Source organism: Penicillium concentricum (genome assembly GCF_028827145.1).
Source record: "Penicillium concentricum strain IBT 3081 chromosome Unknown utg000006l_segment0_segment0, whole genome shotgun sequence".
NCBI lineage: Eukaryota > Fungi > Ascomycota > Eurotiomycetes > Eurotiales > Aspergillaceae > Penicillium > Penicillium concentricum.
In genome coordinates this window covers 2581637-2595689 of record NW_026622759.1, presented here as the reverse complement: position 1 = coordinate 2595689, position 14053 = coordinate 2581637, and the positions used below count along the sequence as shown (strand labels likewise).

General features: G+C 47.3%; 5 protein-coding genes across 5 annotated transcripts; 1 reads left to right on the top strand and 4 right to left on the bottom strand.

Moving 5' to 3' along the window:
* Positions 1-2623: 2623 nt before the first annotated feature.
* Positions 2624-5294, bottom strand: N7517_011209 (ankyrin repeat domain-containing protein; the record flags this gene model as incomplete). The annotated part of the gene is made up of 5 exons (XM_056728932.1): positions 2624-4010; positions 4091-4246; positions 4302-4589; positions 4675-4994; positions 5136-5294. 5 exons carry the CDS (start codon positions 5292-5294, stop codon positions 2624-2626), a joined length of 2310 nt encoding a protein of 769 aa, XP_056574747.1.
* A 1140-nt stretch (positions 5295-6434) lies between these two features.
* Positions 6435-7442, bottom strand: N7517_011208 (uncharacterized protein; the record flags this gene model as incomplete). Its single annotated transcript, XM_056728931.1, has 1 exon — positions 6435-7442. One exon carries the CDS (start codon positions 7440-7442, stop codon positions 6435-6437), a length of 1008 nt encoding a protein of 335 aa, XP_056574746.1.
* Positions 7443-8149: 707 nt separating this feature from the next.
* N7517_011207 (ubiquitin-specific protease UBP1) lies at positions 8150-10231 on the bottom strand (the record flags this gene model as incomplete). Its single annotated transcript, XM_056728930.1, has 1 exon — positions 8150-10231. One exon carries the CDS (start codon positions 10229-10231, stop codon positions 8150-8152), a length of 2082 nt encoding a protein of 693 aa, XP_056574745.1.
* Positions 10232-10458: 227 nt separating this feature from the next.
* On the top strand, positions 10459-11105 carry N7517_011206 (Alb1 domain-containing protein; the record flags this gene model as incomplete). The annotated part of the gene is made up of 3 exons (XM_056728929.1): positions 10459-10474; positions 10529-10821; positions 10875-11105. 3 exons carry the CDS (start codon positions 10459-10461, stop codon positions 11103-11105), a joined length of 540 nt encoding a protein of 179 aa, XP_056574744.1.
* Positions 11106-11155: 50 nt separating this feature from the next.
* vp16 (tethering complex subunit VPS16) lies at positions 11156-13948 on the bottom strand (the record flags this gene model as incomplete). Its single annotated transcript, XM_056728928.1, has 7 exons — positions 11156-11404; positions 11457-12727; positions 12778-12872; positions 12921-13414; positions 13471-13599; positions 13652-13758; positions 13807-13948. 7 exons carry the CDS (start codon positions 13946-13948, stop codon positions 11156-11158), a joined length of 2487 nt encoding a protein of 828 aa, XP_056574743.1.
* Positions 13949-14053: the final 105 nt, after the last annotated feature.

Below are 14053 nucleotides of genomic sequence, written 5' to 3'. Positions count from 1 at the left end.
TCCCGCGTCACGTTCAGATCTTTGCCCCCTTTCCAGGCTTCCGGTGCTTCAATTGATCTTCATAGCATGCCCTACCTGCCGGCTACCTCTCCCCTGGGTTCCGTGGTGGAGATGGTTCCGGGTAACTGGGTTGCTGGAGCTATATTGATTTAATTCAACGGAGGCATGTGAATCTCCCGAAGCATACGGAGTAGATCGGGACCACAAAAGTTCTGTTTCATAGACCGAAAGCGAGAATTTGGTCTACCGGCTTTACCTCGGTTAGATTTTTTTGTCATGCAGCTTTGCAAAACTTCGCTTGTTGGGGGCAAAGACCAAATACAATGTAGGATTGCATGTACATATTTGTTATTGTATCCAATGCAGGGTTGAAGCTCTTCATTGAATGTGGCCAGCTCTGGCCCCTTGGGTAAAAAGTTGGAACTCGGATCCACACCGGCCCCCTTCCAGCCTTTCCCGGGTTTCCCTGCAGCTTATATCATGCACCTCATCTGCAGTTCATATGCAAGATCTCTGACCTAAATTTACACAGGTCTGCTCTTGCATACATTTAATGGATAACACTGAAGAAAACAGGTTGGATACTGAATCCACACTGTCTATGAGGTACGGCATATTTCAATCTCCGGAGTACCGATATCAACTCGGACCGAGGTCTAGTTTCTGTATTTGGGGAAAGTAAAAAAAATTAATGTGACAGAATCAAGTTTCAACACACCGACTTAATAATTCCATTTCCTGGTACTTTTTTTTATCAAAGTTTCCAAGGTTGCCACTGCACAAATTCTAAGATGCAGCTCATCCAGGGTTGATGCTGCGGGCGCTAAAAGATAAGATGATACTGAACCACGGAAATATACATCCACCCCATGGGGTTTCGACCCACATTCCGTGAGCGGAGATTTTGAAGAATGTGAGATAGCACATTCTGTACGAAGTACATTACTTCGTACATAGTGAGTAACCCATGCCGGGACACCTTCCGCGGTCTCGGCTGCATCGATCGACAAGGGTGTGATGGTAGTGGCGGGTTGACGGTGTACCCGAGACGTGTCCATGAGGCGTGCTTAACTGTCAACTTTGATCATATCCCAGACAAATTAAACGCCCCCTGATTCATAGGGACTGTGCTCATATGGGCTAGAATCCGCACGGATAGCACCGTCGTAAGCTGTTCATCTAGACCAACGCCCACAATTGTGATGGTTGTGAGATCAGACAGCCCATCTCTGAGACCGCTACAGCAGCCCTCGCTATTGGATACAAATTGCAGCCTTCATCTCTTCTGCTGACTCCAATCAAATTATCTTATCTGAGTCAAAACTAACACTTACATTATAACCTCATAGCCTATAGACTTGACCGATATTTGCGATCGGGTAATATGCGATCGCCACGGTCGCTTTTCCGTGGGGGACACGTTTTAGGAAACTCCGGAACTAAATCAGGAGGGGGCAATCTCCGTTTCATGAACTACTTTCGGTCATTTTCGAGAACATTTCGACACACCGCACATGTGTAAAGCCGGGAACTGCGGTAGCCCGTGAAGTCGTGTTATATCATTATAGATCGCTGAAATTCTTCGACTTGCCTACTTCGGTCTGGACATTGCTTTGTGTCGAGCCGTTCCTGTATAATGCCGGGCATGAATGCTTCGGGCGCATCGACGTTTCAATCTGCGCTGGGTACTGACATCCGCGCTCTGCGCGTCTAGATGTTACGGTCAATTTGAGCGTGCAAAAAAGCAACATCCTGGTCGTACAGGCTGGCATCGTATACCCGAGTGAGGGACAATATCCGAACAGGGTCGTTGATAGTGCTATCCCGTGGTCGTAATTCCGGTCTAAAAGTGACATGGGTTCGTTGCCTGGTTATCCCCGATGCACGGGATAGATGGACTGGCGGTGAATTGTGTTTCCTTCCTATTTGGCTTGAAATATGCACCTGAATTTGGGCTGTAGATGTTTGCGATACGAGGGTGACTTTGGGCTTTGCGACCGAAATTGTTTGACTTGGAGCTGTCAAAGGAGTGTTCAGGTGATTAACTTCGTATTTCGCTATCCCCTCCCTCTTGTGTGCCGACAAAGCTAGCAATCTTGAAACACTTCATTTTTTGAATAGTGGGGATGCTTATCCTAAGCCAAGCTACGGGGATAAATCTATAGTTGATAAGGCCTACATGGCCATATAGAAGTGCTTAAAAGTGAGTATTAAATTGTAAAATTATGACTATGAGAGCAGCTTCCTAGTAGTCCGCTAAAAGGTACTTAGGTGGATTAACCCAAATTCAACCCAAATTCAACTCAATTGCATACAGTCTGTCTACTATTCTAAACTAGAACCATATCCTTTATTCGATCTTTTTGTCTTTGTCAAAGTCGGGGAAAGGCGAAACACCCCCCCCTGGGGGCCATAATCCAGGCTTAAATAAGTTAGTAGTTGGCGCTAGGGTTAACCAGCGAATTCTCTTTGTTGTATGTTTTGGTGTTTTTTTGCTCTACTCTGCTTCTTCTTACATCTAGGTTGTTGTTGAGTGGGTGAAGTACTTGGCTGGTTGTCCTAGACGCAGGAAGTTTGTATCTCAAATCAAGCTACATGACCCCCTATTTCTTGAATTGATACATCAGCCTTGACTCTCATGCTCAAGACTCAAGAGAAGGCGCTTGAGGTCATTCTCCGACTGAAGTTGTAATAGTTCGTCGATGTCCCTCCGATTTTCAGGTGTGAAGTTAACCTTCTTACCGTATCGGAGGAGCACCTCGACCACGTCTTCTGCTCTATGGCACCACCGTAATATGTTGATTAATGTTGACGGGAAATTTGAAGGAATAGAAAGGTCCGGATCCTGCCCAAGAAAAGCTTCAAGGCAGTCGGCATCTCCGTCTTCCGACCAGGCGGAAAATGGTCCGGGACCAATCTTCAAAGTTGGGTAGTGATTGAAAAAAATCTTCAGGTGCTTGAGTTTATAGTTGCTAGAGTTTTCTGAAAACACACTCGCCAGCACATTGTCTGGGACAAGGAGACACCGATATCGAGGAAGGAGTAATCGCAGTTGATCGGGGTGTGTGACGGCCATGAGAATATTGTCCGTAATCTCCATGTCTGGAGCGCGATTGAGCAGGGCTCGGAGTATGTCCACCGAGTGGTCGGTGACCCGTGTATCACGCTCTAAGAATGAGACAATATTGAGTTGAGGGGGGATTGCCTGTGGCTCTTGATCCAATAGGACTTCCAGTAGGTAAGGTCCTCCATAATCAACCCTGGAAAATGCTTCGAAGACTTCTGAGCTGATTTCGCATCGCGGTTGGAATTGGAATAAGGCACTCAGCGTTCCTGAGCTTCTGACAGAATTTAGAATCTCGGTGGTAATTTCCACCCCATTGGCATGGTCTAGAAGTGTCTTCAAACCCCATTCACTGGAATCGTCAAGGGGGACAGCAGCAGCTATCATATCCTGGGTAACTGCTATATCCGCATGGTCTTCGAACAGACATTCTAGTGCTGTTTTCTTCGACAATCTCAAGTGATAGGATGGCACTTGTGCCGCCAGAACAAGATCTGCATCTCTTATTTGGAGGCCATGGCCATATCGAAGAAGCACATTTAACACCTCTTCGAAGTTGTCGTCGGCTGACTTGAATCTCCGCATTCTGCGTTGGCTTGGGTCTGTAACCACTCGGCTCAGGGCTGCTGCTAGAGGGCTTTCAAGCCTCAACCCGTCGAGATTTACATCCAAACCGTGGTCGAGGAGAAGTTGAACAGTCTTAGCATCCTTATATCTGCACGCATAATGCAAAGCAGTCCCATGTTTTGCTGACCATAGGTTGACGTTGATTCCACAGGCGGCGAGAAGAAAATTGAAAGCATCGTGCCGGTCCTTTATCATTGCTGCAATCAAGGCTGATCCGAACAGCCCTCCGGTATCATTTTTATGAGCTCCTTGCTCAATGAGAAATTCCATCATTGAAAGATCTCCAATGTATGCGGCAATTTGAAATGGCCAGTAGATACTGCCTCAAGAAGCGCAGTATGCGACAGCGGTTCTTGCATACAAAGCATCCAAGCAAATGTTTTAGCTGCTGTTTCATACGCGATGGGGTCGGTCTGTTTGAGATTTTCGAGGATATCGGAGTAAAGAGAGTTGATTGTAGCAGAGATTGACGACGGATCTTTAATCTCGTCTATGACACTCTTTGCGGATCTCAGCTTGCAGAATCTTTCCATCTGCAGATTTACCCCAAGAAACCTGGGATATAGTCAGCCATTGTGCCAACTAAACGGGGTTCTCATCTTGAACATACATCTCACCGGCCTTTTTGAGGAGGAAATCGATCAGCTGCTGTTGCAGATCATCCGGCACACAGTCATTGAGCAGTTTTCGACTAGTAATAACAGTCGATACACGGTGTCTGACGTACATTTCCATATCTTGTCGAGAATCGGTCTCCTGCACGCGAACCTTCGAAGCATCTGGCAAGCCTGCAAAAATATTGCTGTTGTCCCGACTTGACAGAAAGATCTTGACAACACTAGCAGACTCGTCCCGAATCCGAGTTAAAGCATGCAAAAGATTCATGTCGTCGATCCTCCTGAAACTCGTCAACCCCATCAACAATAATAACTGCTGGATTCGCACCCAAAATTACAAGAATAAGATCCGCGCATTCAGCACACCGAAGCTTAGGAATCTCAAAGCCATCCAGCTTGGCTTCTGCTTCCCTATGCGCATACTTGAGAGAAACAGACTCGTGGATCTTGAGTTTTTCTTTGTCCACAATTGCAAATTGTCGAGTTATCGAGCGCATTAACTCCTCTGGATCGGCCCATTTTCTACCGAACCGACTGTCACCATAGTAGAAGTAGGCGATCGGGGCGCAGAGGGTATTGAGCAAGCGCTCTTCAAGGAAGGCGTCAACTACGGCAGTAATAAGGTGCGTTTTCCCAGATCCAGGAATTCCATGGAGAAGCAGGATCGACGAGGAGCTTGAGCCCTTCTAAGTGAGGTACTGCGGGTGCCGAAATATCCATTGAGACGAGTTTGGCAATCTCTCATCGGAGTGTCGCTTCTGGTGCTGAGAATAGGGTACAGCAGAGAGCCATTGTAAGATCTTGAGGAATTTTTCTTGCTCCAATACCTTCGCATATATCGTCGATTCGTCCACCAATCGTTGAACCGGGCGTTGAAGGGTTTCAACAATAGTTCGAATATAAGTTACTTGAACAGAGGTCTGCTGCTGTAACTGCGAATCCACGATTTGAGCAAGCTTGAGAACATCCTCATCTTCTTTGACCATTCGATCGATTTGGTCATCCTGAGATGACCGAAAAATGCTTTTGATCGTGCGAGTCAGTGTAGATTGACCGAAGTATCGAATTCCATCGGCCAGGAAAGTTAGAATATGGCTATACAACTTGATGGAGTCCGCGTTCTAACTCCGATTGGATAGGAGATGCTTTCTGTGGGGCTTTCTTCAGGTAAAGAGCCTCAAAGGTCGCATAACGTGCGATCAACAGCGACACAAATTCTAAGCCGCAGGTTGTGGATTCGAAACACTGTCGATCGGAAATAGCGACATGTAACAAGAAACACACTGCGGCCCACGGGAGTGAAGCAGCAGTCGTATCATATTGCGCAGCAACATCGATGACAGCCTTGAACTGGTCGACCCAAGCAATGATCTTGTCAAACAGATCTCGAAGAACGATTGTTTTGCCGCGGAAATCGACCCGACCTTCCACCGCTTTTTGAGGCAAAGGGCTTTCTTGTCGTTTGCTTCTTGCAAGACAGCAGTCACAACATCGACCTCTGGGTCATTGATGATGACTGCCAGACTTGCTTTGATGTCAGGACTGAGCTCATCCAGCTCGTTTTGCCATAGCTATCCACTAGAGAAACTGCTTTCTGTAATCATACCGGTGAATTTGAAAGAGTAACTCGAGTTTTGTATACGAGGTAGATGTAATTAGTGAGAGAAGGCAAAGAAAATAAGCCCAGGAGGCCCCGCTTTTGGGCAGCTCCAGGGAACACACCCTTGTTCCACCTTCCCATCTCTAATGGTGTACTTGTTATGCATTTATATACAATTTATCCCCTTGAGACGAGTGATGGGAACTCCGCTGAAAGGGTTAGTATAGTGATCAATGGATGAGAACTGTGTGAGAATGTGATATACACCACGTGACAGTATCCTAACAACTGGGGTGATTATAACACTCAGAATATCGCCATTTCCGAAAGTAGTTATTGAGATCTTTATACCTGAAGATTTCGATGACCCAGATGTTCTAAACGTAGTCAACCCCCATCCCGAGTAGGGATTTTATGTTCTTTAGATGTTGAAATCAATGCAATAATTGACGACGTTTCAATCAAATTCTATCTGATAGAGCTGAAAATATACACCCGTTCTCGCAGAGCCTTTCAGTGTGCCCCCCTAGAGAGACAAAGAAAATGAAGAAATAGAGGACGAATCCGAAGCCTCAGAGGAGACACTCAGCATTGGAACAAGAGGCGTAGCAGAGCATGGTCTAAGGACCCATCGCCGATCAGCGCCAACACCTTTGATAGGAACCCAAGAGTGGTTTATATGCTTCCTTTCAACCTCCACATGACATTCTCCAAAAGCTTTCTTCAGTCGACGATCAAGTTTGCTCTCCCTGTGAACTCGATCTTCGCCCTGGAAAAGCATCTGTCTCCGTTCAGATACAATAACCACACCACAATCAAAATCATTCAAATACATTGATGCCACCTCCAGCCGGAGACTATCCCAGTCTATATTATCTGGGATCCATTCCTGGACTGGCTGCAGGGTACATGGTTCATAGACCCATTTGGGCGTCCAGCATTCGAAATTTAAGGGCATTCTGATACGGGATCGTCCGCTCCATAGTATCCATTTGTTGCGGGTTGGAACTAGCGTGCTGCCTCCTTCGAGCAGGGTCAAGATGTGACTCATTCGCAGGGAGTCATTTGGACCGACAGATAACTTGGTGAATTCTGAGTCTGATCTTTTGACGATTTCAATGACTCCGATTGATGATGTTGGCGGTTGTTGAAGCAACATTCGTTTCCAACTGGCATCTTTTCGCAGGTAGACCTTGAGCTTGCGACGCTCCGGTTCCCGCAGCGGAAATCTGCTTACATCGGCAATTTTCGACTCTGATGTTTGTTGTTGCTTGAGAAAGAATTGAGCCCAGAGGATATCTTCTAGGAGCGGATTGCGAAGGCGCTGTGAGGGATTCGAGATCTTAAACTTGGAGGGCTTGAAGAATAATGATTCTTGGAGTTTGACTGATGTCTTGATTATGGTATTCCAAACGCGAGATACGCGTTGAGCAGATGTTAATAGAGTTCTCATCTCTGTATGTAGAAGAATGTTCTCAAGTAGCTCATTGATAAGGAATACGCCATGCGGCTGTGAGGGTTTGCTGATAGACATCATTGAAGACGATGTAGAATACTTCTGCTGAATTAGACTAGGGAAGACCAGCTTTATCAAGTATTAGGGACAATATCATACCGTATGACGATCAGATAGGAAGTGAGGACCCGGGGGACCTTCGGGATCTATACAGACTCGGGTGCAACTCCCAACGATATCCAACGTCCGAGAAAGAAGCAGATTCGGTTTGCGTCACAATTGCTATTTGGCCAGTAGAACTCACTGTGCAAAAAGGAAAATCTAAATATCATTTTGCGAGGAAAGGGGTCTTCATGTAGTTTTATGCTGTGGTGGCCCCAAGGTACTTAATGAGGTGATTCTGGACCCGGGCTTGATCGACTTTCACAAGGTGCTCGTGTCTAAATGCGGGGATCATTATCCCTGGAAGCTGCATCATCGAGGACCGGTATCGGTGTTGACTAAGTTGCTAAGAGACGGAAGCAATATACGACAAATGAACCTACGAAATTACAGTCAGGCTGAAGTCAATCGAAATGCATGTTCCAAGAAGTCAATTCTTGCATCGAAATCCCCATAATAGTACATGAATTTACACAAAAAACTCCCAAACACAGTGGAGCTTAAATCAACGCCTCAAATGGCACGTGGTATCGGGTATCATGATAATGCAGTAGCCGACCACAGGGCACGGCTATGCGGGCAAAGAAAAACAAAAAGAGAAAAATGTATGGAAGAAGAGCTGATCACGCAATGATGGTAGAGGGTGAGATCAGTTCATCATTCCGTTCAGCAGCAGTGTCAATAACGTTGGGAGTCTTCAAAGGCGGATCGACAGGAAAGGAGTCATCCATCGGCAACGAGACACTGGTTTCACGGGAAGTGGCAGATTCGAAGTCGGTGACAGTAGATGGAGTAGAAATGTTCTTTGGCTCTACACTTCCGAACGGAGTAGACTCTGCATACTCGTCGTATAGGTCATGTTCTGGAGTTGCAGATGGAGTCGAACACGGCGAGACTGAATCATCCACAGCCTCGTAGAACAGCATGAATGCACCTCCTTGGGTCATCACATGAGCTTCACTCACCATCTGCACGTCATCATCGCTGAGGCGCCACCAACGCTCGGGCTTGTCTTTATCACCCTCAGCTTGAAGGATCTCGTCCGGTGCAGGAGCTGTGAATTCCGATGTCGGATACTTGCGATAGCAGATATAGTGTCCATTCTCATGTCGGCCGTAATGGGTGATGATTGCGCGTAATTCATATTTTCTGCTGGGGACTTGAATTGATTCGCCAGGCTGCGGAAGCATGGACCGCGAGGGGTTTGTTTCCCATTGTTCAGAATGGTCGCCAGATTTGCTGAGAGATCGGGTACCAAGACACCAATTGTTCAAATCGATTGTTTGAGGAAACGCGACTGCCGCGAGATTCTTCTCCAATGTCCCAGTCATCTCGTCGAAGACACTACGATTGATATGGATAGCAAGACAGCGAGGAGCCCGCGCAATGACGGCTTGTCGAGATTTCGTGGTTGAGACTCGGTTCTTTGAGTTGATGTGGCACTTGTTTGCCAATGTTGTTTCGCTGAAGTCATTGCCGTCTAAAGCCGCCTTCACAGCCTCTAACCGTGAGTAGGCTGACAATTTCATGGCATCGAATGGTCGAGGTTCGTCGGGGCTGTCTGACGGACTCTCATCGGCTTCAAATCCACTGATCAAGTTGATGAGTTGCTCCTGTCGATGTAACAGCGTGCACTTAGCGCATTCCACGCCTTCGATAGGCTCAAGCGTCATATATTGGTCCAGGCATTCGCGAACATCGTACGAAGATCTTCTCCCCAGAGGAACAGTGAGACAATTGAAAGGTATCAACGAGAGCCCTTCAGTCCATCCGCATTCCATGCACCCAACCCGTTGAGCGAGTAAGCCTTCGAGAGGATTGCAAGGTGAAACCCTATCAAGATAAAGCTTATCTGTTGATGGGAGCGATTCGGGTTCCCAAGGCACCGTCGGGTCATCACAATCGCTGTCTCGAAATATGTTCTCATCGGGTCCTGTAATTTTCAATCCCATATTCAAAGTCTCTCCGCGTGAGCACACCTCAGCCTCATGATCAATTTGATCAAGCAATTTGGAAAAATACTCTTGCGCATCTTGCTGTTGCCAGCTACTCATAGACTTCAGAGGCCCAGAGATCCACAGCTTGGTTCCACTTTTGGAGGCGCTATTCAGACGGTCGATGAGGTCTAGTAGTGCCTTGTGCGTCGAGATGGAAGCTTTGCCCGAGAGGTTGTCCACGTTATGTCCCAGGAACTCGGTGAGATATTTCAAAGAAGCCAGGCCCTGTATGATGCTGTTCTGGAAACACGAGTTGTTCCAGTTTCCGAGCCCCGGGGGTGCGACGTCCTCCGTATTGCCTAACAGCGCATTTCCGAAGATAGAGAGTGATCTTGACCGGGAGAAAAAGGGGAAGTTAACGTCGTTGTCTAAGCCAAGAATCCGTTTCATAGCGTCGCTTTTATCTTGGAAGGTCAAAGGTGATGAGGCTAGGGAGTTGGGGTCGGAGGTCGATATGCGAGGGTCTAAAGCGATAACGATTCGAGAGGGTGTAAAATAGACGAGGAGATCCCAGGGGAGGTGGAATAGTGATATGGGAACAAATCCGAGGTAACCGAGAATGATAGGAATTGAAATAAAAGCAGTAAGTATGTATGCTAGCGCTTGATTGTTTTGTAAAGTCGTGAAGACGGTTTCATAATGACTGCGGCTTGCGTACTGATCTGGCCGGTTGGAAAAGATCTCAGAGCGCCCGTTGCGGGTGTTCATTGTCAATAAATCCAAAGGGATATATGTGGCAAGAGAAATCTGCCAGCATGAGCAGTAGCATGGGTTGATAGAGAACGTGTGAGTGTCAAGGCACGTGCAGAATAGGACATGAAGGTATACATGTTTGCGCAGAAAATTGCACATTGGGTCGTTCTCGTCTGCCGTAAACTTTTTTTATCGATAGCGATTCCACCCCACGAGATTGATAATTCTTCCAAACAACAACCATGGCGAAGAGCAAAAGTAAGTTGACTACAAATCTCGCATACATTGATATTTGGGCTAATATTTGAACAGGCCAGTCCCAGCGTTCCCGCGCAGCACGCAGGGCAGCGTCCCCAAGTCTCGACCTTGATAAGTCGGTGACTTCACTGCCCCGAGCGGAATCTCCTACCACAACAAGGCCTTCGGTTCTGGCTGACCGTGCCACTGCTGGTATCCAGAAAAAGCAGAATAAAAATGAGAAGATTTCAAGGGCTCAGCGATTAAGGCAACAAAAGGGAATGGACCGAGCCGAGGCCGTGATGGATCAATTGGAAATCAAAAAGGCTAAAAGTCTGGCTCGCGGCAAGACCGTCAACTCCCGAAGAGTATGAAAAGTGAAATGGTCGTTTCGTTCGTACAATTGCTCACATTGAATTAGGCTGATTGGGAAGATACCAACCGCAAAACCTTGGCGTTCGACGCTCTTCGACAAGATGACGACGAGGATGACGAGGACGATGATGCGATGGCCGAAGATTCTGTGCCTTCCGGGATCCCTGTCGCAAAGAATGTCTTCCAAATCCCAACCGAAGCCTCAATCGCAATCGAAGGCGTCAATCCCGCAACAGACGAGACTGCGACTATCGATGAGGCCGATGAGATCACCTGAACAACCCTGGAGCGGGCCTGTGTGATACATGTTGAACATCGTTGATGGGCTCATTTTCTTGGCCTTAGTTGGTTGATCATGCGCTCGATTTCGGTGGCTGCTGGGCCAGATGCTTTAGTGCGGAGGAGTTCCAGGGTGTTTAGGTCCTTAGTCTTTTGTGCCTCTTCTCCGGCCTTCACGATCATACCGCACTTCACCCACATCTCGATCCTCTCAGCAGGGGACAAGTGGGTGCACTTTGGCACGAATCCTGAAGCAAGTTTTGTGTTTCCAGCACCTAAAATCTCATTGTAAAAAGGCTGTCTTGTGTGAGCATCTGTCCCAGTAGTTTAGGACTTTCGACTGTCTTACCTCCCATCCGATTGGGGATTTCTTGAGTTTAGCGATTTCCTCCAGTTCGCCCCAGTCACGTTTAGCCACCAAGGCTCTCAGTCTCAACCACCAAAATGTTTTTTCGGGCATTTTGAATTCACTTTGCATCTTGTGTGCTCTTTTACCGTAACCCCCTCTGACAAGTCTGTAGACGGTCTCGTTGAGACTAAGACCAAGGAACTCGTCGTGGTCTGCCAAGTCTTTATTCAATGCATCTTGGGCTTTCAAAAGCTGGGAGGCCTCGGAGACCAATTTTTGGTTTAGTACCACTGTTGGTTCCTTGGAATCCGACAAGAGGCGAGATGCTAGATGAAGTTTCTCGGTCTGGCGTGTCAGATCAGTATCGCGTAATGCTTCTGACAGTAGCACATTAGCGCCATCAATGGGTCGATCATCTTGGTAGAACAGGTCTTTCAGTAGCTCGATGTCATCGCCTCGTGCAGCAGTCTCCACAAGTGCGGAAGCCATTGGGCGAGTGTTGATCATTCGGAAGAAGCTTGCCAAAGGAAGCTTGCTCTTAAGATGCAGAAGCACGTAGTTCACCAAGTCATCATCACCACTTTCAATTGCCTTATCAAGAGCAAGCTCATCTTCTTCCATGTTCAAAAGCAGAGGAACTTGCTTGCCACCCCGTGGTTCATGGTTAAGCAATTGAGTAGCCAGGTGGGATCGACCCTCATCATAAGCAGCTTGAGCGATAGCTTCAAACGAGATTCCCGGCTTTCCATCGAGTCTCTGGACAATAAGCTTGCATACAGCTTCGTCATCAACAGTCGAGACCTTCACCTTTTGACTTGCCCAATGGACATAAATTTTATCTGCGGGAATCTGTAGGTATTCCGAAACCCTTATTGCAAGCAGGTATTCATGTCGGCTGATTAAGCGTTCGATGAGTCCTTCCGGTGTGAGGCGCAGGTATTGTTCGTATGATAATGGCATCCCGACTTTATAGTCTCTCATTGCTTTGAGGACACGTAGCTTTTCAGTCATCTCAACGAACTCATCGCTATTGTAAAGTTCGAGGACAGATTTGCCAAACGATGCAGCTTTCAACAGACGCTTCTGCCAATAGGCGTCAAATTCGTGACCCGCTGCTTTAATGCAAGTGTCAACTGCTGATGGTAAACTTGATCGGATGCGCTGAATGTTCTCATCAGCCTTGGGCGATTTTTTCTCCAGTTGGTCTACCGAATCCAGTAGCACGGAAGCGGGAGAAGACGACCCAAGACGGAATATCTCCTCAGTAACGCCTGGAAATTGTCAATGACAGTGCGGCTGTTTCTTTGGGATGTTAACGTACCAGCCACCTTGTGCACGAATTCGCATGTGTCATTAGTTATGAGACGAACTCCATCAAACTCTGGTATGACATGAACGCGGCCATCGTAGTAGTATCTAGGATGATTAGATAGTGCTCGCAGGCATTGAAAAGAGACCACTCACTTTGATGCGACAGCGTTGGGCCCAACAAGATGAATTTCATCCTCCCATCCAAGGATGACAGCATCATCACCACACCAGTTCACGGTATTTGGCGGAACCCGAGATTTTGAATCATATTCGCTGAACTTGTTTTGGAAGTCATTGCTGACTACCCATAACTTCCCTTCTGCAGTGAAAAGTGCGACAAAGCGCCCTGTTGGAGACACACTGATGTGTTTGAATGGACCATCCTGCAGAATCTTGTCTTCTGCTTCTGTTGAGTCGATTAAAAAGACGGTCTTGTCAACAGCCAACAGAACCTCAACAGAGCGTGAGAGTGTCTGGGCTGGTGGAATCAAAGCCCACGACGATACCTCGCCTTCCGGACAAGGTGCCAAGAGCCGCGGGCGCGGCTCGTCATATTTGGATACGGCAATTAGCTGGTTATTGGACAGCAATGCAACGAGGCCTGATGACCAAAACTGGCAAGCTCTCACGCCATACTCTTCGGCACCCTGTTAAATTGTTAGTTTGTATACAGCATGTCTAGGGTATAGGCATCAAGCCTCACATTTCCGAGAGAGAAGGATGTAAACTCGCCGTCCAATCCGAAGTAGCGTCGCACCGTTCCATCCTCAGAGACGACCAGGAGCTCTTCTTTATCAGACCATCCTAATCCGCGAATGGTGGCTTGTTCCCACTGAAACTAGTTAGTAGGTTCATCGTGATTCAATCATAAAGTGCAAACAAACGTTTATACGATTGATTTTCTGTCCAGAGCATGAATAAATATCAATTGTGGAGCGGGAACCCTGTCCATCGCGAAGCCTGAATGGCTTGCTTTCGTCGCGATAAAGCGCTGATATCCACGTTAGTCCAGTTCACCGATTCTTCAATGGAGACTTACCGATAGCTCCTCCGTAGGGGGCGCCCGCGACAATGTAGTTCTCTAACTCGACGTCGTCCTCGAAGATGGCGTCATACACGGCGATTTTGCGATAAAAGCTGTCTCCAACCTTTTCCCAGTTTGCAAGTGGGTTGGGTGGCATGACTATGGATATGATCACAGATGAGGCACTGAATCCTCTAGTTGTTGGATGTTCGAGCTGTTGATCGGGGAGAACGGGGTCACACGGGCTAGACCTGATCGGGGT